The following is a 25,778-nucleotide window of genomic DNA, read 5'->3' on the forward strand; positions in this document are numbered from 1 at the left end:
TACGTCACTATCTATCTGCGAAAGGTCATGGTTAAGCTACCCGCAGCATTAAGTACTCAATGTTCGCCGTGTAACGGTAGATCGAGCTCTGGCAGCGCAGCGAGAACAGATCGCTTCCTAAGAGTAGTAAAACACTGAATACTGGTTGTGCACGAGGAAGCTGACAGCCGTTGTGGACATTTTTTTTCCTGTCATGTCTCGCCCGGTCTCACGCTCCGGCAGTGATCGCTCTCGGAAACGTTCACCACGACCAAGCGTCGACGAGGGGGTGGTTGTCGAACACAGTCCCAATTCCAGTCGCGGATCGTCCTCCAGCGCCGACAGCCTGGCACCGCCGCAGTACTCAGCGCGGGAGAGACTCGGCTTGTCGCCGGGTATAAGGCGGGCGCATCACGGGAGTGTTGGCGGCTCTGGAAGTCGCAGCCCCCTGCTACCTGCGACCCGTCTGCAAAGAAAGCAGCCGACGTGGCGGTCGCAGTCCTGCAGAAAACCCAGCAGACGACACCTTGAAGTGCCCCGTGAAACGTGCCAGAAAAGGCGCAACAGTCTGCCGGACGCATACGACATAGACGACGAAGGGCACATCTCGGATGATGCAGGAGGGGAGTTTTACCGAGTCAGAAATTTCACAGTTTCGCGCAAGGGTTTATTCAACAGGGGGGACTCCTACAAACGTAGGGTGCTTCTGCCTCAGCCGACGCTGGGAACCGGTGAAAGCAGTGACAGTGTTTTCGCAGACGACGAACCGCCGGTTTCGCCACGTGCATCGCCACGCGACAGTCGAACGTCAAGCACGGCGGCAGACCGTGTCTTCAGGGTGGCGGTCCTGGGGACCCCTGGAGTAGGAAGAATGTCCCTGGTGCGACAGTTTACGACTTCCGAAGACGTGGCTGCAAGGGGAACGCATTCGGGTAAGTTAATTGACTTTGTGCTCTAGGCTGACGAAGTTATACTTAAAATCGGTCAAGCATTGGACACTTTTATCCAAAAGGCATCGGTGAAATAAATTCATTTGTCGTTATGCAGTTGTACTCCTTTTGGAGTATGATTAAAAGAGAACAAAAGAAAGTGCGAAAACACAGACACATTTTAGCGGTTCCTTTTTTGAGATTCATTATTTCTTTAATTAATTCATTTTTACACCGTGTCCATATTAGTGGGTCTTCTTGGGGCGGTGCATTATTCATAGTCCTTAATTTTATATATAATATTATCTATATCACCATTAAGTAATTTCAAGTTATCATTAAGGTTTTTGCAAATAGGACATCGCGATATATATAGGCTGTTTACATTAATTGGATTTTCACAAGAAAGGAGAGCACCTGTAAAATGCTTTCTTTGCCTAGGTCAATTGTACCCAATCTGATACTTTCATCTTCCAACACAGCAGTATATTTTGATCTATTTGTCAAAAGATTATGCTCATCCGTGCACAAAAGACACTTTTGCCGCAAGGAAATGGTTGATAAATGTATGTCATACGCATGAGTTCAATAGGAAATGTGCGTTAGAAAACACATTTGTTGCCCATCGATAATTCTGTACTGAAAAAAAAATGCAGCAGCAACAAGTGTACGAAGCTCGCGGGTGCAAATGCCCTAGCAAAAGATTTTTCAAACACTGCCCGAAAGGATCTGATCAGAAAGTAGGTACATTTTTGTTTCCAGAGGGCAAAATATCGATGAGGAGTTTGACCCTTCCGATTAGCATGTGTCTAAGTAAAAAACACGTGAAAATGCTAAAAGAGTGAAGTGTATGCATTATTGATAAGCTGTGTATTGAGTTCTTTACCGTTGTCTGTCTACGGGGTATCGCAATATTTTTCCGATTAAAGTTTGTCGCAATGTGTTTTTTTTTAATGGTAACGGCATACTTAAAATGATGTGGGTTCCGCGTGAAACATTCATCAAGCGTCTGCATGGATATTATGATGTTTATAGAATAACGTGAAATACGTAAGAACAGCTCTAAAACAGAAGCCATAAAACACATAAATTTTTCATTTATAGTCCTCGGAGTGCATCTGAATTCCCCTTTCGAAAGGATAGCTATCACAGCTAAGATAAGACATGGCGAAATCGAGAGAAACCAGACAGACACATAATCAGGGGGGAAATTCGTGATCTGTTAACTAAAATAAACAAAACATTTCCCTATTTTCAAGTATACACTATCTTGTATAGGTATCGCTGCTGTAGGCAAAGCTGGGAAAGGATTTAAACGCAGTCAAAGCGGATTTACCATGAGACGCGATGCGGTACAGATTAGTTAGATGCCCAGGCAGATCGCTGTCCCGGAGATTACACTATGTATAAACGATACCGCATTTCCTAGCAATATATTTTTGTCGAGTGTTCGATAATAGCTTTTATCTGTTGGTAAAACGTGTAATTTAGCGGAAAGGGCGTTTTTGCATCAGTGCTTTTTTATCAACAAAGGAATTTAATAATCACCCAAAATGACTCAGATCATACTAAACAGGGCATAAAATTCATCTTCAGAGGAAGGGTATTTTTAACAGTCAAAATACTGTACAATATTTGGGGTAATACTGGACAAGAACATCACCGTCTAACTAAATCCTGTTGCAGGTGAATCAAAAGGCAAAGCAGTCGGGGAGTGGGGGGGGGGGGGGAGGGACTGATGGGGCACCCCAAGTGCTCCTCTGTCTTGTTTTCTCTGAATCTGCGAGTGAAAAAACACCACTTTAAACACCTGTTCGCAATTAGGTTCACTTACCACCCCCGCTCTTGTTAGTCACATCGAATCTTGTTTATTACAAAACTAACCAACTCTTATTACACACATCGATACCAAAATAGCAGCAAAGTATCAGATAAAATAGCTGAATTAGAAATTGACCTTTTAAAAGTGTTCCACTTCGCTTCAGTGGATAAGTCTAAGTTCGCAATAAAGTCTCACTGTTTATTTTACCCTCATGGGAAAGCAATTTATACATGGCATATTATCATACAGTCTCACATCTGCGAATGCGAATGTATAGCGCAAATAGATAAATAATTAGTAAAAAAAATAGCTAACTAGAAACGTTGCACCATGGTATGTAATAGACGGTTTTGCAGGCCTACATTTTTCGGCGCTCTGAATAATGGGAATATAATCTGTTTTTTAATTATTTTATTTATTTATTTATTTATTTATTTATTTTTGTCGATAAATTCCCGTTTATACATGTATGCACAGATAGCGAATACAAGCTTCAAATTGGCATTCTAATCAGTAGCCTATAGCATTTTTTAATTACACTGATCTGGCTTGAACATGTATTTCAAGATTAAATCGTATATCCACTTTTCAGAAGTCCCGTAGCGTCTTAGTTCTAATTCGTTTTTGTTCAGAAAATAGAATGCTATTTTTTCATAACTTCGGTCAATTAGGAACATTGGTAGATAGATGTAACTCGAGTTCAGACGAGGTGCACCCTTAAGAAGTTATATAAATTCTTAGAAACCTCAAGTCGCACCCAATAGGAAGCGAGATTATTAACGCCAGTCTGTCTGAAAGTTGTTTAAATCTGATATATGACAACCTCATCGCACCTTCCATCCAACCTTCTTTCCAGGAAATTACTCTTTCTGCATCTTAGATTTAGGAAAATGCGCTTACTTCAACGTAACATAAGGAGATTAGCGATTCGATATCATTTTTGTCTAATTGAAGGGTTGCTACAGCGAAGTCAGTAAAGTAGCACATTTGTATAACAGCAGACAAAAATAACATAGTTGTATCAGAATTACGGTCTTTTTTTCAATCGAAAGCAACAGCGAGTGCAGATAGTAGTAATTGCTTGAAACCTCGGTGCATTTTCTTAAGACTGTTACCTCAAAAGTCTGACGCAAGGTATTATTTTTAGTAACGCCAATGCTGTGAAATGTCTAAAGTGATGATAAAGAATAGTGCGTTTTCTTACTGCCGCCATTTTTAATTTTTGAGCATCATGCATGGTACACTTATTTTGAAACAGGGAAACAAAGTTGTCCTGTAAAATGTAAACATTCCTTTTTCAATTAAGTGCTTTCGAGAGAAAAGGGTCATTTTTATCCTTTAGCAAAGTGTCACATATTCAACAAAACAACATTGTTAAGGAACCCACTGCAATTCCTCGGATTTTGACGTTCGCCAGACAGCCTTGTGTCTTTCAGAGAAATGTCCTTTTTGCTTGGGGTGTTTAGCAAAGTGTTACGTTTACAGCAAAACAACAATGTGAAAGAATCCATAAAAGGACAATCCCTTGGATCTCAACAATCGCCAGACAACCCTGTGTCTTTTTGAGAAAGGTACTGTTTTGTTTAGCAAATTGTTTCGTGGACAAGAACCCATTGAAGAGCAATTCCTTGAATTTCAACGATCGCCAGACAGCATTAGGTGTTTTTAAAATTGGGTCATTCGTACAGGCTATTTGGGTTATTTTGCAAAGTTATGTTAACAACAAAACAAAATAATGAAAGAATCATTGGAAGTGCAATTCCTTGAATTTCAGCATCGCCAGACAGCACTAAAGTGTTACGTTTACAACAAAAGATAACTTCAAAGAGACGCGTGGACGCGCAATTTCTTGATTCTCAAAAAAAGCCAAGAAGCGCTCAGTTAGTTTTTGGTAAATGTGTTTTATGGCTTCTGTTTTAGAGCTGTTCTTGCGTCTTTCACGTTATTATAAATGCTGGTTACTCAATATCACTGACAACGTTATCAAGTTGAAAAGTCGACAGAAACTCTCGGTTTTCGACAAAAAATACTTCCGTAAACAAATATCATTTAGTGACAAGAACTTAAAATTGAGATCGGTTTCGTAAAAAAAACATATTCTCTGTATTTGAAGTTTTGTCCAGGATCCGGTAGTGTTGTTTGTGGAGGATCGATGCTTCTTGTTTATCACCCCGATTTTCAGCCATCACTAGAAAACTCACGTTAAATATCGACAGCCCCATGCCGTTAACAGTGATCTTTGAAACTCCGGGTGCCACCATTTCCGCCGTGCGGAACAAGAAAACGAGCATGGTGAGTGATAACACTGAGATTTATGGGCGTGCTCTAAATCAGGTTCGACATCCACTTTAACAGGTGTGAGGGCTACTACGCTTGGCTATGCGTTAAGAACCCAAATACCAAGCTTGTCTATCTGACTATGAAGACGTACAAGACTGACCGCTACATGGATTCTTTAAAGGTTTGACCGACATGTGATGACGTCTGGCCTTATTATATGTGGCATGAGTGACCGCAAAGATGTTTTCAGCCTATAACTCTCAGAAATAAATGAGCTGAGTTACGGATATAAAAAAACTATAACCACTAAAGAAAACTACTAAAACGCCAACACATAATTTTATGGGCTTCAAATGCATATTCTGTAATCTTTGGAGTTCGCAGAGAGTGCCATTAAATATAACCAACATGTACGTTGCATAAAACACATCTATGCTCAAGGTATGAGCGAAAAAAACCAATAGCATGAAATTAATAGGAATAAGGCCACAAGAGGATCTGTCTTTTCATTTCAAATCAGCCAATTAGAGCCAATCCAGAACCTGTTCATCCCTATTGATGTCAACCTTCATACGGAAGGTAAGGCAAGCAAAGTAACGAGTATAAGTATGAAACTTGCATCTGTAGTTCCATGACAGTCATCTTGGTTCCGGATCGTCTTGGCGGGGGCATCCTTATATTTCGGGGGTTTATTGTTCCGAGGGTCCAATATTCCGAAGATTGTAGGAGCCTAGTTAAAAAAAATAGGTCGCTGTGCCGGGCTCCGATATTCCGAAGGGTAGTGGGTCCGATATTCCAAATGCCTCTTAGTCCGAGGGTCCGAAAGATGTTATTTAGTACCATGATATTGTTGTTGAAATTAAAGGAGGGCGCACGAGGTCTCAAACTGAAGCAGATTTCATTGCTTGCGATGTCAAATCCTTTTTTCACCTGCAAGGTCAAATGATGAAACATTTCTCTCTCTTCTATTCTGTACGAAAGACGTTTGAAGCGTCTGTATATTGTTTAAGACAAGCTGGCTAAATTTAGGTACCATGACAAAGGCCACTAAGAAATACATTTTGTCGTGATAGGTGACTCAATTATGGGTTGAGTGTTATTTCATACGACATTCATGGCCGTGGAAAAACTTATTGCAGCTATCATATATTAAACTACATTTGTCACGAACGCCTCTGTATATGTAGATCAAGTGTGTTTCTCTTGTACAGCATCAACATGGCTTAAGCGTGAACATTATTTCTTGGCCGTGAACGTTTTTGTTGAGATTGGAACAGTATTCCAGACACAGCGTGCAAATGATTGCACGAGATACATGTAAACTGGCAAAACGTCAGTATTTGATTCGCGAAATGAGGGGGTTTCACTTTCATTACTTAACAGGCCGTATGATACCTTTGGGTATCAGTAAAGGATATGAGCATTTTAAACAATGGAAATGTTGTACGTCGCCTCCTTAAATTGTTGATTGCAATGCATTCCATCGTCACACTCGCGCCATTAGTAGATTGCCTACATGTAAAAGACGTTCATTTTAACCAAATGCGCGTAATTGTAATTGGCATACCCAATAAAATCAATACCCTCTGGAACTAATGGTTACACTGTATGGCAAAAAGGTCTTTGGAAATCGCATTTACAGGGCTTCAAAACGAGATGTCTCTTCTACGACATGTTTCGTAATGAAACATGAAGCAATTATTGAAGAAGAAACGTGTCTAAAAAGAAAGAACCTATCAAGCGATTCAGTAAAATTAACGCCATAAAGCTCCGTGCAGATGAATCATTGCCAATTGCCTCGATTGCCAGTTTGATTGCACCAATTAAAGAACACGAGTTGCAACGCGTGACATAAAAAGTGATCAGTTGTCAACAGACGGGTTTTCGTATATAATTTTGCATGGCGTATTGTTGCAAACCGCGAATAATGGCGTGGATCGGTGAATATCAGCAATTCAACGATAGCCAACTACAGAAATGCTCAAACTCGTACAATTCATTGAACAAAAGTATTGGTTCCCAGGGTCTGTCTCGGGCCTCAATTTAACGGTTGATCCGGTGGAGCGGGCGCAATGGGGCACAAGGCTATTCTTTAGCTTCTATGGCACCCTGTTCTCTCTCACACACACCCCAATCCCATCTCCCTTGTCCTACCCTCCACGCCAAAAATCCTAGATCTGCCAGTGTTTTTGAAACTCAAAGTACACGAAATACACGTCGACGTCACTTAATAGTGAAAAGGGTTGTTATGCGGTTCTGCAAATGTTACTACAGGTACATAAAATTGATGCTGCAAGCGGTCTAGTCTAGTCATATGCTTTCGTTTTTGATTTCATTATTGCCCTACGACAACCTCAGTCTATTATCAGATACAGGAAATCCGTTAGGAAACCCCAGCTAGAAATATGCATCTTAGATCTTCTACTGATGCTACGCAACACATCTTGGCATCCGCCAATAAATCATATCCTCTCTCTCTCTCTCTCTCTCTGTGTGTGTGTGTGTGTGTGTGTGTGCTTATTTTTGTTTGTGAAAAGGCAAATAAAACAGCGTTCAATGTACCACCTGTATGTACATGCAGGCAATACAGCTGATATCTATATCCTTTGATCTTCTAATTACCCGCATGTTTTTCTTATTATCTATTGAGTAAGGTATGGAACGCAAACCTCATTTTATCATGAAACCAGATCACGTGCTGCCCTTCACCAATTCCTGTTTAGAATCCAATTTTTTTCCTATATTTCAATTAGGACAAATTAAAAGATAAAGTCTACAGACTAAATGCCCTCTGCTAGCAAAGAACGATGTACGTGACAAAGCGATCAATATAATATCGAATATGTTTGACGTCCAAGACCATGTTAGTCACCTCATTCGGCTTGTAGGGAAAGCAAGAAAGTGACCGTTGGGCAATAAAAGTGGTTTAACATTTAGTTATGTAGCTTTGAGCTTCCCTGCTCATATATATCTCTCTTTTTAAATCCCCTCTCTTCTCTCTCCCCCTTGTGTGTGTATTTGATGAGCACCAAGACGTAAAAAAAGGCACACGAGGGTTTTTTAAATTGCGTTGAACACATGGTTCCTACGTCCAACTGTCACAAGGGATGGTATAAAGCTTTAGAGATAATTGAAAAGCAACGGGCTTTTTTTTCGATAGATAATTAAATTAAGTGCCTATTATGCTTCCTTTCCAGTTAGTCCGAACAATGGCTGACGATTATTTAGAGCATCTGCACTATAAGACTTGTAATGTAGGATTTATCATTACAGAATTAGAATAAAAAGGTGTGATGATTGCATATGGCAGGATAAAGCTCTGTCCCGAAATACATTGCCTTATACGCTGAACCAAACGCCTCTCTGGTGGTACATGTACTAATGATAACGTGGCTTTCGGCAGTCTTATCAAAACATCAGTGTCTCCATCTCTTAAAACGTTTAGATTACTTACTGTAATGGGACCCATGGTGTAATGGCGGATTATAGATTTGACGTCAGTAATTTTGTTCTATCGACAAACATAACATCCACCATATTTTCAAGCTAAGGCGAGTCTTATTCCAAAGCTATTGCTTAACGTTTGTTCCTCAGATCGCATTGTTTGCCACCTACCCCCACACAGTCACTCAATCACACACACACACACAAAAACACACACACACACACACACATAAACAGATACACACTCAGACGCACATAAACAAAGGCACAGGGGTACGCGTAAGCCGCTCTCCCATCTCCCATCACCCTCCCCCTCCCTCCCTCCCTCGTCCTTAAAGCTATTTGGGTTTTTGGATAATTACAATTTGCATCAGGTGCTTCGTTTACCTTTGTCTACCACCTTAAATTAGGAGTGAAATTAGTCAATCAACCTGAGTAATATTCATGCACACTTTAAATTAACAAGTGGCACGAAATATATGACGTATAAAGAACAATGTCCTGGAATAGTTCGTGCAGAGACTCAGTGAAATTTGCTTTAATGTTTGAAACTCGAGAGGAAGGAATGACATTGTTTGCGTCAGTCAGAATTATTTTATAGAGATTCGTTCAAAGAGTTTTCGGCATTGCTTTTGATGAAAGAGAAAAGCCACGAGACGGAGCCAATGTCTCTGGATCTGTCATGACGTAAATACGTGTACCACATCACGAAGTTTTGGGATTAATTTACAACAGTGCGACTGTCAATTGCTTCTCTTTTGTCATTATTTCCTAAAATTAGCTAGTGTGTGTTGCTGTGTAAGAGTAGCGATACCGCAAATGGGTGCTCAGATAATTCTACCAATTTGTGAATCATTCGAAAGAAGCTTAGTTTATAAGCTGCTGGTTGATCGGATTCCTTGATAGTCCAAGTTATTTTCCTATTAGTACGTCATATAGTACTGATGATTAGCAAGCAATCAAAATAATTGGTATACACATTCGCAAGCGTCCATGTCAACAAGATGACAGACCAAACAGACAAGAAGACGTACTTTACTATTTTCCAGAAACCTAAAAGTTTAGTTCGTTTACGAATAGGTTACATTTTACTGGTCAGTAAAATAAATAGACGGGTCCTGATGTGGGTGGACAGTAAAACGGACAGCTAGACATACCAGCACAGAGAGACAAGTAGGCATTAAGCAAAACAGACAGACATAAACAAGACAAAAGTGTGATAATATAAATACAAGTAGGTCACATTCACTGATAAAATATTCTGTAATATTATATACGTGCAATACATTTGTCTTTACTCACTATCACAGAAATGCATCGTAAGGGTTGTTAATATTTCAAAATCGCGCATGTTGCCAGAAGTGTAACTTGAATCATTAGGTACAGCCACAGTGTTAACGTTGATAAGCAATCAGACAAAAATATCTCTTTCCGTACTTTTTACATTTCAACCACAGTAGAATACGTCTTTGAAGCGTCATTCCGCTTTATATTTCAAATCGGAAAGGACATCTTTTAAATATCCGAGTTGCATGGAAACCGCTAAAATGTTCCCGAAGCACATAGAAACCCTATGCATTTATACAACCGCTGTGCCGCTTTACATAAACAGCGAAAAATTAATCGAAAATTTTTAGATGCATGTTCCCCATTGGTGCATGCTGTTCAGATACCCATTTATGGGGTTTGATTAAATCGAAATATAGGCCTACCCACTGAGATAACAAAAAAATGCATAAGCTGCGTTTACGCCGCACGTCGGGCGATGAGCGGTTAGCTTTCACTAAACCTTTGGGCAACTACATCATCGCGCTGATGGTTTTATTCGACGAGAGTCACATTCATTGTGATCTCTTGTGCATATCAAACTTCGTTAGATCAGTTTGATGAAAGACTCGACTTATTCCACGCCAAATATTTCAACAGGGTTTGACCTTGAGAGCAGATGAACGTACAGCTTACCACATGTTACCACTTTTGGCATTCCAGGTTTTTTTGACAAGGCAAATCATAAGTATGGCCTCAGCTGCAGGACAGAAGTAGTTAGCTGATTTTTCGTGTAAATGGCTGCTCTCTTTCAACTTCTTATTTATTTCCTATAAGTTTTAAAATGTTATAGGCTAGAGGGGGAAAGGTTGCCGTTAAATTTCACGCTATAGGCCTCCTGTTACGTTGGAGGTGCGGGATATGTTGTAAATCACCTCGACCTTCTACCAAAAGGTTAATATCGTATGACTACTGTTGGCGCTAGTTTACAGAATGTATGTTTTAGATTAAGTGGGAACACAGTGCTTTTTATATTTTTGTAGACGCTCTAATGTGTTAGCTACATAGAGGTGATCATGTAGGCCTACGTTGGGCGTAAAGGGTTTAATCCCTGTATGAGTTTCCGTCCTTTATATCATGCCATACGTAATAATGCTTTGACCCAAAAGACAGAGTATGGACCAAACCGTTGGTGAAACAAGTTTCTTCTCTGTCCAGACACTGTGCATTTGATTTCCAGACTTGTTGCACATTGGGAATGTACTGACCCGCAATGCTAAAGTTTAAGCAATAAACTGCCCCTATAGCACCTCTTTGCGTCAAGCCACACACGTAATATGGTCAAATATATGAGTCGGGGTTGAACCACCGAGTGTTAATGATCTTTTGGTTGTAAACATATATATTTCATTACCATTCCCATAAACCTCCAATTACGGTCTATACCGTAAGCACTACATACAAGATTGTCTACTTGTGCGTTTTAATTAACTTTTCTTTTGTCAAATTTATTAAGGTACGTACCCATAGGTTACATGCTATTAATCCCAGTGTTACAACGGTGCCTTTTATCTTTGTCTATTAACTCTGCACATTGATACCTTCAAATTGCGTGTACAAGACAAATGAATATTTAAACATATAGAGTTATAGATGACTTACATGTATCTACACTTGATACGTTGATGTTGTAACCTACACACGCATGCACATAATGAAGAGACAGTTTGACATAAATTCGAAGCATACTGTACATTATGCAGTAAAACATCCTGCATTACAACGCGTTGTTTTTCTAAGTCTCAGAATTGCCTATTACTACTGGTGCCAGTTCCATAAAGAAACTTAGACCCGAAGCTGAATTGTTAATGATTTTTAGGCTCCTGATGATAGTCTTATGCCCCTAACCCCATTGGACTTGGGGTACTAACTGCTTCGTACCTAGGATCGCATGCAAGCACTTCTCATATAAACACGATTAAGGTCCAAGCACTAACAGGCTACAACCCATTTTGGGGTGTCCCACTAATACTGACATAGCGGTTCCCACAGACATACTCAACAGGGACCCACAGCGGACCCACACAAGATTCTCAGCTCCTATTTTTTAAACATCACGGCTACTCTTCAAATTATTTCTTTTGACCAATGAGAAATTATTTAACTAAAGCTGCTTCTCTGAAGCGCCCTCTTGTTGTTCCACCCCTGTCCCGCGCCTCAGAGATAAATGGGATAAATGGGAATTGAAGGCTACCATCTACATGCCGTTACCAGTCACGCTCTGGGTTTCAGCGGTCACATGAACAGAGGTATACTGATATTAGGTGCACATGTAAGTTTCCAGAAATTTCTGAATATCGGGCATCCATAACACGTCCTTGCCAGAAACTCTGTCGAAATTGGAATATTATCGTTAAACATTCAAAATACACGGAGAAGTGCCTGTGTGTGTTTTTAGAGAAAACCGGGAACTGAAACCGATAGTGGTCTGTTAGAACAGATAGAAACTCCTTAGAAGACCCATGCGTCACTTAATTCAACATGTACAAACCGTTGTAAAGACAGGTGGTTAACGTAAAGATTGAGTGATATGAGTCTTTTAAGTAATTAAAAATTAACTACGGTGATATATCATGAGCAGTTTCAAATTATTTAAGGAAAGTCAGTCAAAAGTGAAGTCCTATTTAATATTTCAAAAGGTGCGTTGTTGCATGCGGGTATTACAACAGCGCGAATGTTCAGATAGATAAATTGGTGTAAACGACCATGATGCCCTAGTAGTGCACACGTTGGTATTTTAAAATTGGTATTAAAATCGCCAGAATGTCCAGATGCATAATACATTAGTATAAATATCCAGAATTTCAGGATAGATAAATATGTTGAAACTGATTGTGGTCAAATGCGTACCATTCTCATCAAAAAGCATAGTAATTGACCATACCTTAAAAATTAGCAATGCAAAACATATAATTAAGTTCCACAAAACAGAAAGAACGGTGAATGTACTTAAAGTACTTCCGCCAATGTGTATTGGGACTAACTCGTTTCTATCTTAGGAATATGAAGGAACTGTTAATATCATTACGTCTGTCGTCTCTTTTATTCACTATTCTTCTCACACTTTATTCTATGTGGGCCATACTAGATTTACACGGGTCTCACTGGGATTTGTTGTGACTATTGGGTAATACCCGTATGAACAGAGCACTGCGTGTAATAATACGATAACTCGAAGCTGCTAAAAGAAAATATAGTGGCGACACCTTTGGGAAATATGCAGACTATTTCGCAAATAAGATGACGGAAAAACATCGTTTTGTATCGAAAATCTACATCAACATATGTGCCCTGGTGTACAATAATCGTGATTTATACGTGTACATAGGCGACATTTATTTAAACCTGGGCATGTGGTGGGTGCAGTGAGGTTTTGAATAACACTCAATTCAATCTAAAAAAAGCAGGTAATTATTGACACAAAAGAGATATAATAAAGCTTACGAATTGATGAATAACGCAAGTTATATGTTTATTTTGTATTTTAGGGAACAAAACTTCAGACCTATCAGTTTCAGTACTTTTAGACGGACGGGAAACAGAAATGCAGTTCGTGACATCCACGCTTGAAGAGGTAATGGTCTCTCTCTCTCTATTTCTCTCTCTCGCTCTCTCTCTCTCTCTCTCTCTCTCTGGAACATTTTGGTATTACATAATGCGTGTCCTACCATGTTACATTCAGGCTGTGTATTGCACCTTTTGCAGGAAAAAATAATGTTCTGTAAAAAAAGATATCGTAGAAATCCATTACAGTATGTGTACCTGAATAGTGACAATGTAGTCATTAAATATACATTAGAGAAATGAAGAGCAACACAAAATACTGTGAACTTCATTAGTGTGAACAATTAGTCCACATGACTTTCTGGCCCAGTGAGTTATACTGGCTTGTGTTTAGTAAAAGGTTAACAATGCCCGTTACACCCGTATGGACCAACACATTAATTTTCCTAGAAGTTTCCACAAGTCTCCTTTTACAACAAGGTATTTATGAGAAGAACAATGCATAAAAAGTTTTTTTTCGAGTTTTGAAATGGCTAATTTTACCAGCGACAGTGAAATTCACCAGTCCCCGTCTCCATTACTAGGGTGGCTAAAAATTGGACACTAGGAACTAAAACCGGGTTCATGGATTGTAATTCTTGGACAGATTCTGTATGTTTGTGGGAATGAGTGTTGCAACCCACAGGAAAATTAAAGTACGTTGCATGCTTGTCAGTAAGCTAGAAAAATAATGCACAAACACTTACCTACAGGAGTTGGTCGATACTTTAAGAACCAAATTGTAGCCTACTTTGACAAAAGAAAATTCTGTAGTTACCCTTTTAAATGGCCTGTTGAGGGTGTCTTATTAACACAAATAAATGCCAAATGTTTTGGTCCAGTAGTTACTTATCTTAGTAAAGTACTACGGATTTATCTAGAATATAAGTAGATCAAAATCAGTGGTCCCAAAGTTGAAGCCAACTTTCTCTCTAAAGGCTTTTTGTGTGAAAACGACCCTTGAAGAAAAAAAACATACTATGGTATAGGGATTAGGATATTTCTCCTGGTAACCGACCAAACCAGCGCAGTAAATCTGCGGAAATGCCAGACCATGTCCCTCTTCTGTCAAAGCCTAGCCAGAGCTATCGAACTAAATTATGAAACTCTCTTTTTTGTTCTTATCTGGTGAGCAAACTGAGGAAATGCACATCACGGATATCCTGCTTGTTACGATGGCAGATCCAGGGGGCGGGTACGTACGACCTCTCGCCCCTCCTCCTCACCCCCAAGCTTTCAGCACATTTCTTTCTCCCAAAAACATAATCGAAAATTAAAAAAAAAAACCTAAGCCATTTTCCAGACTTGTGCCCCACATAAAATTGTTATATTGCCCAGCGAAACGAAGCAAAACTCCCCTTTAGGTATTATCCCAGATTCCATAGCGTATTTTACTTATTGTCACCAGCTGCAAATGCAACTTATGTATAATTGACAAACTATTTCATATTTTTCCTTTTTTATTTTTATCAATATTATTTTTTGTATTTCAGTGCCGCGATAAAGACGTGGACGCCTACATTGTCGTCTACGCTATAGCCGATAAGTGTTCATTCCAATACGTCTCTGAGATCCTTCAACGGTTACGCCAGACGGAGGGCGAGCACTGCGCTATCATCCTCGTGGGGAATAAAAGCGATCTCGCGAGAACGAGAGTTGTGAGCACAGATGGTAAGTTTTTCCTTATATTCTGTCCGCGTGTGCAATATGATGGTATTGAAGTAATGTTAAGAAGAAGGCATTTAAGCTAATTTTGGTAAATGAATCTAATAATCACATTTGGCAATGAAGCCCAACGATTTACTGTATGCACGGGTTTGATGTTATTTTACAAAAAAATATGCGTGACCTGGTTTGTAGGGCCTACCCAAAACACCTCAAATTCAGGCAAACAGGGGGGAAATACACATAAAGAGAATCTGCGCTAGTGAAGGTACTTGCTTTTTATAGCACAATCTATTAAGATGATCTGACAAATTAGAAGAGACCGAAATGCGTGTTTTTCAGAAACAAGATATCTAATTACTCACAAATCGTTCAAATGCATCAGATTACACCGTATTAATCATTTTGATTTACTCAGTGCATTGTTGCCAGCGCTATACGACATAATTTCGAGACCCTCGTTTCAAAAGGTACTTCCGCAGCGATCGATTTGCTGCTTTAATCACTAGCTGTAAAGAACTGTGCGAATTGGAAGTACTTAAGTATTGCATGGCGGTTCGTCGGAGATAGCGTTCATGTTGCGAAAAAAAGCTTTAGATAGACACAGTCCTCCAGTGTAATAGCTGCTGGCCCCACTGCATGTGTGCTGTTAGTAGTGGCATAATATCTTAATAAAAGAGAGAGAATTAGATGGTTGCAAATGGATTTTTGCAATAACGCTCGCTGTTTGACATGTAATAGTCGGGTTTCTAATAACTTTGGAAGAGGGAAATGTGTGAATTATTTCTATGCTGAAAGTGCATTACGGGTAACTAATGCTATCAATCATATACGTTATCTAACTGCATGACTACATGTAATTACTCAGTTGCGTAGGAAGCAGTTTTAAAGTGGGCACTGCCATTCAGAACAGAGATTAACGACGGGGACGTCAATTTATCCCTTTCCCGCTAGCTGTTTCTTTCACTTACATGACTGGCGTTGTTGCAAAAACTGGGGAATAACCCCCTCCCACCCGTAGAGGACGCCTTTAATCCACCTACGTGTACTTTGTAGTTACCAAGACACACAGATGCCTAACATTTTAATGGCATATTCCTGCTGCCGTGTGGACTGGGAAATCAGGGAGACCAGGACCCAGTTTCACAAAAAAAAGGCTACATGGTCTAATGGGCACATTTTATCCTATCAGAACTGACTTAAGTTTGTTTTTTGTTTGTTTGTTTGTTTTTTTTTTTTTTTTGTTGTTGTTGAGAGGCATCAAATAAACACATAACCTACTAATGCTTAGGCAATGTCATGATATAATGGATATTTTGAAACACTCTGTAGATACACTGAGACCAGTACACCCTTAACGTTCAATTCCACTGACGTATGACGGCACACTTTAAAGGGGGCACCTTGGTTGGTTGATGACTTAACGACTGAATTAATGCAGGCAATCAGGAAATGTTCTGCGGTGTCATTTTATGATTAGGAAATGATTTGGGTTAATAATTCTGGTATTTGCAGTAACTACTAAATAAATTCGACGGCATGAATTGGTTATTTTCCCGCTAAATTTGTTTCGCAAATTTTACTGAAGAGCGTTTATTCGAACGTTTGGAAAGGTAATTGGCTTCGTGTCAAAAAGCTCATCTTTGTGACTGCCTGTAAAACTTGAAAAGGTAAAATATTAGACAAAATTTAAAACAAATTATAATGAGCTACCCTAAATTAGTTCAAATGCCAAGCAGTGAACATGGTTATCATTACGTATGGCTAGAGTCGATATTGTCATAGCTGACTTCTACAATACGTATGTATGTGAACCTGATAACAAAACGCCCTCGATTGTCGTCAAATAAATACACGACAGTATGAGCTAATCCTTTTCCCTTCTAATTGGTGGGGGTAATCTGTTAATCTGCTTTTTTCCAAAATGCCCTCAATCAACACCATAATTACCAGTAATCGCATCTGTAAAATCTAGACATTCCTTTGGCGTGTATTTCTAGTACAACCAGTTTGCGTTATTTGCTAGTATTAATAATTAATCACATCAGTTGCCAAGCAAGTAAAGAGTGCCATTATGTGGTTGAGAAATCAACACTGGAACACGTAGAAACAACATTTGCGTGACGTGAGTAAGCCAGAAAACACCTGAAAACACCTGGGAAATTCTCCACGGGCTGGCGTAAACGACACTTGTTGTTCCCAGTTATGTTTTAGCTGACGCAGGTGTTTATTCACTTTTTTTTAATTTATGATCGAAAATAAATGCTGGCCAGAGAATTCGTTTCATGGCCATCACTACTTTCTCCTCTCCAAACTTGTAACTTTAGGCATCATTAGTTGTACGGATGCGGTAGTTTTTTATTGTAATTGGTTTGTTCGTTTATATACAGGGGCATTTAGCTTAGGTCACATTACAAAACCAATATACTTAAAAGTCGTCAGCTGCCGTAAACTTACGTCACATATAGCAAAACGTCTTCAAATAAAAATATAGGAAACTTCATTAATGGTAGGTCGCATATGTCAAGTCCTGCATTTTCCGTTATTTTAAAGAGGGCGTCACTTTCTGGGGCCTAAAATAAATAAAATGATAATTTCAAATCATTTGCAGTTATTTTTGACCATTTTGATCACAAGAGTTACGGGTGATGTGATCCTTGTATGGCGGGAATATTGCAGGTGTATACCCTATACCTCCGTCAAGAACAGAGTGCAGAAAGCACCAATGACGTTACTTTTGTAACAAGCATTACATTGGGCGGAAGACTACACTTGCTCCGTTGGCACCAAGCTGAAAATCAGCTCATTTTAAGTAAAACTTTATGGAAAATGAGGAATGTTATTTTTGTTATTGCTGTTAATTCGTATTTTTTATTCTTTATCTTGGTGGATCTTTTTACCAAAGTGCCTCATAGAGTCACAGGGAAGATGAAATTTAGGTTACCCGTATTAAATAAATAAATAAATATCCAGTTTGTAGCCAAATGCAAATGGCTTCAAATGGTCTTTCAATTCATTTTCAGACCTCAGAAATAACTGTTCCCTTAAAGTCACAAGGCAACACCTTCCAGTTTCCGTAATACACTCCGTTGCAGTTATCGACTCGCGCAGTGCATCTGCACCAAACACGGTTCCTCTTAGCAAACAGAACAAATCCTGAGATTATAATGATTGATTATCTGCTTCATGTACCAAACAAGTTTTTGCGGGTTATTCCGGTTGCAACTTGGAAAAATCATGTTCGCTGCTTACAAAACGGCTATAGCCTCGAGATTGTTCTACTTCAGTTTAAGATGAGGCTATAAAGGCTTTGGTAGTTTACCAAGTGCCCAGTATAACCATGTATCTCTTCTTATGATACAATATTTCTTTTTTTAGACAACAACCAGTCTATATCTTGTTGCAAAGTGGACAAACGTTGCTATCATAAGTTTAAGACCAGTTTTCGGCCTATAGGTCTTTGAAGCAGGTCCCAGATCCTGTCTCGTAATCTAGACCTAAAATGTGTGGTGCGTTTGTGTTTGTGCGCGTGTGCTTGTGTGTGTGTGCGTGCGTAAGTGTGTGAAACGGACAGTGGTTACTGAGAACAGTTTGTGTTGACTACAAGTACACGCCACTGATTCAAATAATTTCAAAATTGAAGCCAGGCGGTACACACTATTCCAGATAAGAGGACTATACTTACTGTGTGATATCTGCCCAGTAACGGACCATTTATCCATTCGATCACTAAAATCGGATACGGCATTGTGATATTGTTGGAGAACAGTTTCAGCAAATCAGAGCTGATCTGATGGTCTGACTGGTTAGGCAGCTGTGTGCGCGCTATCTAGAAATCGATAGAAAACCACAAACAATTATCTTCATAGTGAACTGCGTTAAACTTAAAGCTACATGTATGCCTGCGTCCGCTGTGTGTCATTAAGACGGCGATTTGCGGTTATATTGTAGATAACATCGAACTTCAGTCAGTAATAATCAAATTACACCAGAGATACACCAATCAGATAGAACGGCAAACCCGGTTTCTTACAAATCGCTACTATATACAATGCCTAGTTGGAATTCCAAGTACCTATTGGTAACGGCAATGATGAAAAATAGCGACACAAAAGGCAATCCAGTTTTTTCAAATAACATAAATGCCTTAATTCGAATCAATTCGAAAATCAGAACAATCAAATGATAACGTGTATTAAATCAATGAACAATGCATTCAAATTAATTAAGGGCATCTCCAGGGATGTAAATTTGAATTGACTGACAATGTCGTCAGTTTCTGTGAATAACTAATTTGAATTGACTAGCAATATCTTTAGATAATTTTCTTGCTCGAATCCTTAAACGAAGTGTGCACTGGATCGACAGTTATAAAAAGCTAGTTGGATATGCGCGAGATTAATAACAAGGGTTTAGGTAGATGCTGTTAGTGAGAAACGCCTTATTTTTTATCTGAGTACGGATTAAAATGCATTGTGTTGTACCAGCAATAGGTGTCCCGGTTTTAATATTCCACCCAACATCACATCCTTGCATACCAAAGCGTCATGTTGGTTTTGAGGTTGACGTTTGTGTGAAAAACCACACTCTTAAATAGAACGATAATGAACCTGTGATTCACAGAAATCCGCCTTGTTAGGTAATTCTTGGAGACAGGTATTTCGTTTGAGTTAGATAATTAGAGAAGCGTTTATATCTTTGATAAGCAAGTCATCGCAGGGTACAGGTAGGTGGAATCTGGAAATGGCGGCCGTAAAGGAGTGTTGAAGACTGTGTGGCAGTAAAATAACACTTAAGCAAGTACCAATGAAGGCCATTAATTATCAGTGGCGGTAATTACTTACCGAGGGTGAGATCGTATGGACGAATATGAGAAAATTTCCGCTAAATTAAATTGATGGTGATACCTGTATTTCCTAGAAGACTTCATTGTTAAAAAGTATTTGGGCATGTTCGAGTTTATTGTAAATCCCAATTAAAATATAACCTTGATATTCATGTCATATAAAGTTCTTATGGTTCTTCCTTTTTTTTAAATCTCAGTTCCAAGCAAGATATTCGCACACGCAAACAAACATCATTTCATGACGAGAAACATCTGAAGGGTGATGTTACCTACTTCCTCTCACAGATGGGCTCTTAATTAGTTTGTTTGTTTGTTTGCTTGTTTTGAAGGTTGATAACAAACCACTGGAAAATTCTATCATGTTCAAACATTGGCTAGAGCAATATTAATTTGTACATGTTTCCGACCTAAACTCTGATCCTTAGTACAATAAAAACAGATAAGTTCCTGATGTTCTTCAGTTTTTGAATTTTGGTGCGAGTAACAATAAGTAATACTGAATTCACTGGACCAAACATGGTTCGTACCATAACCGTTGTCAAGGGCCTGATTGGCCCCATTCAGAATAGGGGACTAACTAGTCCGAGGGTCAAATAGTGTCATGTTTTCGTTTTTTTCTTTTTCAAGTTATCATTTCTTCTTTGGCCACGCCATGTCGCGAGTTCGTAAACTCCATACGCGGGTATCATCTAGCTTCCTATCAAATTGATAATGTTATAAATTAATCTGGTATTTTATAAATCAACTTTGTAAACTATTTGTTTATCCATTATATTTATTAATACATTTGGTAAAGATATAATGGATATTTACTAAAATAACCATTTTTCTTTTTGTAGCTGGAAAGAAACTGGCGTCAATATTCAACTGCAAATTTATCGAGACATCAGCTGTCCTTAATCACCACGTTGACGAGCTGCTAGTGGGGACGCTGAGTCAAATTAACAGGAGAGAAATGCAGGTTGACGCCATTGTGAAAAGAGACGCTGCGGAGGAAGACAAATCTCTGAAAGAAAAAAATCGCATTTTCTCGAGCCTTAAGGCCGCCAAGGGACTTCTTAATAAACTGTTAAGAAAAGGACCCTCCTCTAATTCATCAACGCCTTCAGACACAAAACTCAGCATGCGATGAGAAAGGCTATCAAAGTCTTATCAATCCGACAGTACGCTGTCGGGTTCTTGAGAGATTGATTGTTAACGTTATTATCAAATGCATTATCACATCCATTTATCACCGTCACTTTTACATAACTTGACAGCATCCACAAAAGACACATTAGTTAATTGACTGCGTCTTCTGCCTAATTATACTTTAGTGTCTTTTTACTGCCTTAAGTTTTACAAAGTCTACCGCCGCAGGTACCTCCATTGCCTTTTCCTTCGTTATCGATTACCTATTTCTTTGCAACTCACCTGAAGTGGTTACAAGCGGCCCTTCTTTGTGAGTGCCCGGATGATTATCTTGCAAGCAAGATAAAGTGAACTTAAATTAGCGAACACGGAACTAAGGTTTTCACCAGGAATTCTATTTTCAGAACAGATACAGACACTTAACCGTCATCTGCATTAGCAACATTAGTGAAAGTCATATGCACTGTAACTTTACTAGCTAATAGGAAGGTCCATCTGGTATATGGAGTTTTCTGACGAATGTCGTTACTCCAGATTTACTGACACTCGAGTTATATTTTAGAACTTCCTTCTTTTCTGTTGAGAAATGTAACTCTTTCCCAGCATTGACTCTGTCCCTTGATCTTTTCTTGGATTATACATGTGTCATTTGTTTTTCATGAAGTGTCATAAACAGTGACAATGAAAGACACGTGATTTTGCAAGATTTTGAGAAAGCTGACCTGGAAAATCCCCAAATGGATAACTGTTTGTGAGATAAAGCTCGGACAAGCTTAATGGGACCGTGAAGAGAAAATGGTATAATATAAATAATATGATTATAATATAAATATATAAAAGGATTCAATAAGCTTTACACCCGCAAGGTTTAAGGGGAGGTTATTTTTCATAAAGTTGAACATGTACATATTCCAATTGTTATTTGGTTAACTTATTATTCCGTGTTGTATTTTTAAAACTTTCACCGTCTTCTTCTGACGGATTTGTTGTTATCATTATTTTAAACACAATACGCACGTTGTCGCGTTGTATTATTTACATATCCATGTAAGTTTCATTAACAGATCATTCACTTTATTATGGGGCTCTGTACATACTAGTTTTAATCACACTGTCATTTATTGTGGGTTTATTTAAACTAGATATTCCACCTACCGGTAAAGGCTCTGGCGGACCCAAGACCATGTCTGTCTGATGGGAAAACATAAAATGGACACAATACTATAAATGTAGGGAGCCCACGGATGGTAAAATTGAATGGCTTGCTATACTACATGTAGCACTACTTGGGGGAGGTAGAATGGTGGATAGGCTTTTTTTTTATAATATATAGAAGATATAAGGGGTGAGTGACCCGCCGTTCCCTTAATTCCTGAAACAGCCATCATAGAAATTGCAGTATATACTTATTCACATACAAGTGTCAGTACAAGTACAAAACGTGTAGTGAAGAGAAAGATTCAAGACAAAGAAGCAGACAAAATATTTTTATTTTTCTTTCTCGTGTATAAACGGAGCTATATGTTTTACCTGGTATTGTATTTTAATGATCATGGTTGCCCATCCACTGCAGGCAGATCCTGCTGGGGTTTTTTAAAGGTTGGATGTAAACAATGATATAATATCACAAGCCTCAAAGGGATAGTCAGTGATTTGTTTTTGATCTGTTTTTGTGCTTGTTACACCACTGTTTGGGGTGGAGGGGGGGTTCGAGGCTATGGAGGGAGGGGGGCGTGTCACCACCCTGGAACAAAATTTAACGTGTTTGGTATGAATCTACGCTATGTTTTCGTTCACTGGGACTAGACTTTAGTTAACCTGACACTTGAAAAAAAGGGGCAAATGTCGGCTGTTATAAAATTGTATCTTGCAACCTCTCGTCTTCTAATTTCTGATAAGCACACATATATTTATGTTTACAAATATATATACATACGAATATATTTATATTCTGCAATAAATGCTCAAATGTGTTCACACAATCTTGTCAGTTTTATTTAACCTTTTTGAAAGTTAATATTTATGATTATAAATATTGTTCAAACCATTAAATACGGATATAATTTAACACCAGCTGAAATTAATTTCATACCGTTAGCTTGCGACCGACATGGCCTTAATCAGACTGATCTGACTTATTACTCGCTGGCCGCAAGGTTGTACAGCTGCTAGGACCCTCTTGTAAATGTCAGGTATATCGCCCCCTGCCCCTAGCTTCATGAGTGGCTGGTGACGGCTGCTGTTGATTGCCTCCCGTATCTTCCGTGGCCGCTATACCACCCAGCGGTCAGCGAGTAATAATAGTTATAATTCTGATAAAGGCCTACGTCCATGTTGGCCGCGAGCTCACGGTATGAAATTATTTTCAGTTTTCGTTAAATAATTATCATATATGATCCAACTACCGAGCTAATACATATGTTTGTTCAATTGCTCAAATTATGAAAACGAGATTAAAAAAAAACCCATGTTGATGCTTGTTGATCATTATTTTTATTCGGCATAAAGTAAAATAAATAAATGAAATGACGTTTACCTTACGTGGTTGCCAGTGGAGAAGAAATGATAAAATGCCTCAGCCTAACGCGTTGTCTTTCACAAATAGTGTTTTGTATCATTTTCAAGTAGAACGGATTAAGGTCAAACTGGCCAAACAATGTGTTTGTTTTATTTTAGTTTAAGTTCAAAAGCATGCTCTGTATTGTTAACTTTTTTTAACTTGTTATAAGTTAAAAGATGCAGATTAAACCATTCAAGGGGACTGGTCTGGATGATAATGTGCATCACATATATTTGCGTGCAAACATGCGATTCAGGCACAAAAGAATCTCCATGTAAATTACATTCTTCTATGGCCTCTCATCACATTGATTAAACTGTCAACGAATCTTTGGAATAACACTCAATTTAACACGGCGTTTTTTGAAGGTGACAAATTGTTGCACGGCTGCTTTGCTCTCTCTCTCTCTCTCTCTCTCTCTCTCTCTCTATATATATATATATATATATATATATATATATAATCATCTGGGGGCTCGGTCTGATGTGTCGCTTGTTGTTGATAGAGTGCCAAATGACATCTGAGGCGTTTTGATCCAGGCACGCTGAAACGCCATTATTCATTTGAGCTGGTTGTTAAACAAACCCAGCATTGGCTCTGTTTCAAAAGACTTGAAATATCAACCCGCAAAAAGACTACCAATTTAAAGCGTTCATCCAAACACCTTACTTACCTTGCTTGTTTTTCGTTTACTATCATGTCTGCATGTTTTACCCAATAATGAAGAAAAATCTACATGTACCTACTACGAAAATAAATTCGGTTTAGAAAGGAAAACCTTTTTACAGCAACAAAGCATATGTTTTGCTTGGTCTAATCAACAAAAACACAGAATGGCAAACGTTCAAAATTCGATATCCTCAGATCTCGTACTTATATGAGGATTTCTTTTCCGATTGAAACACTACGGAAGCAGCTTTGAAATGAAAGGGCAATGGAAGAAAGTAGATGAGCTTAGATACAGAGGTTAACTAATGTTTCACCCTTGACTGTAAATAAAGAAGAGAGAGCTCCCAGACGTCCGATAAGCGATGAGATAAATTAACTGGAGTTCTTGGTGCAGAAAGGTCATCTTGTTTAATTTACCTTTTTTTATAAGCAACGTGATAAATTTCACTCCTACACCTAACGATAAATAGCTTGCTAGGCAAGTATGGTTGTGTATATCAAATAATAAAGCAGGGGATGCGCTTAGACTTAATGCAATGCCATTGCTTTATAGCTAAGAGAGTGAAGGTCTGTTAACAGTCAATTATTATTATTATTATTATTATTATATTCAGCTGAAATTTGATTAATTAGATTAACCTAAAAAAAGTAATTAAAGTCACGCAGTACTTGTTGGACCTTTATAGAGTAAAATAATAATTTACTTGATAATTTCGACAAGTTCAATTTATCAGTATACTGCATATGTAAAATCAATCCAAAATTGTTCAGAAGATATTATCTAGAAACCCGTTCCTGAGTTCTTAAATTTCTAGTTTTACCGTCAAGAGTGAAATTTACCAGTCCCCGTACACATTTAGATACTGGTATGGTGTCTAAAAAACTAAAAACACACGAGGAGTGTATAGATTGTAACTTGGTAAAAAATATCTTTGATTGGCGATAAAGGGAAAGTGGTAACTTTCACGCCAATGTATTTCGCTATATAAATCCCAAGTCTCATGAGTGCGTGCCTTAATATTTTGTCAACTTCCGGTACACGCTGAGCCACGACCACGGAACTGAGACTCCAGTGACTGTTTAGGTTATTCCTAAAACAAGAATTCATCCATAAAACACCCCATCTGCATTTCTAACTGACCGTTCGTAAACCCCAAGTCTGCTATGCTAATATACGGAATCCTTATGACCTGGGAAGTTGCAAAAGGTCTTAATCGGAAAACCTGCGGCAAAGCATGTCCATAAAAGGTCTGTCAATCAGCTTTAAAGAGGAACTAAAGCCACCAAAACGTAATTATGATTTCCAATAGCTTTGGTGGCATCACCGGACGATTTAGGTGGCTTCTTTCACACTATGCATATTTGGGTATAATAATAATAATAATAATAATAATAATAATAATAATGATGATGATGATGATGATGGTGATGATGAAGTGTTTTGGAAAAATGTGCTCCGCATTGGCGTCAGCGCTGTACATATATGGTATAGAAATAGAAGTGGAATGAGTTTCCAATAGATTCCACAAATCGGCGCGAAGCTGGACACCGAAGGACCAAAACTTTCACACGCCTGCACACATA

General features: G+C 38.7%; 1 protein-coding gene across 1 annotated transcript; it reads left to right on the forward strand.

Moving 5' to 3' along the window:
* Window positions 1–68: 68 nt before the first annotated feature.
* On the forward strand, window positions 69–22,938 carry LOC106170940 (GTP-binding protein REM 2). Its single transcript, XM_013551007.2, has 4 exons — window positions 69–911; window positions 13,269–13,354; window positions 14,817–14,994; window positions 20,674–22,938. The coding sequence occupies exons 1-4, from the start codon at window positions 194–196 to the stop codon at window positions 20,964–20,966; spliced, it is 1,275 nt and encodes a 424-aa protein (XP_013406461.2). The 5' UTR covers window positions 69–193; the 3' UTR covers window positions 20,967–22,938.
* Window positions 22,939–25,778: the final 2,840 nt, after the last annotated feature.

The sequence above is a fragment of the Lingula anatina genome, chromosome 4 (assembly GCF_051362555.1).
Source record: "Lingula anatina isolate TDL-2025a chromosome 4, LinAna3.0, whole genome shotgun sequence".
Lineage (NCBI taxonomy): Eukaryota > Metazoa > Brachiopoda > Lingulata > Lingulida > Lingulidae > Lingula > Lingula anatina.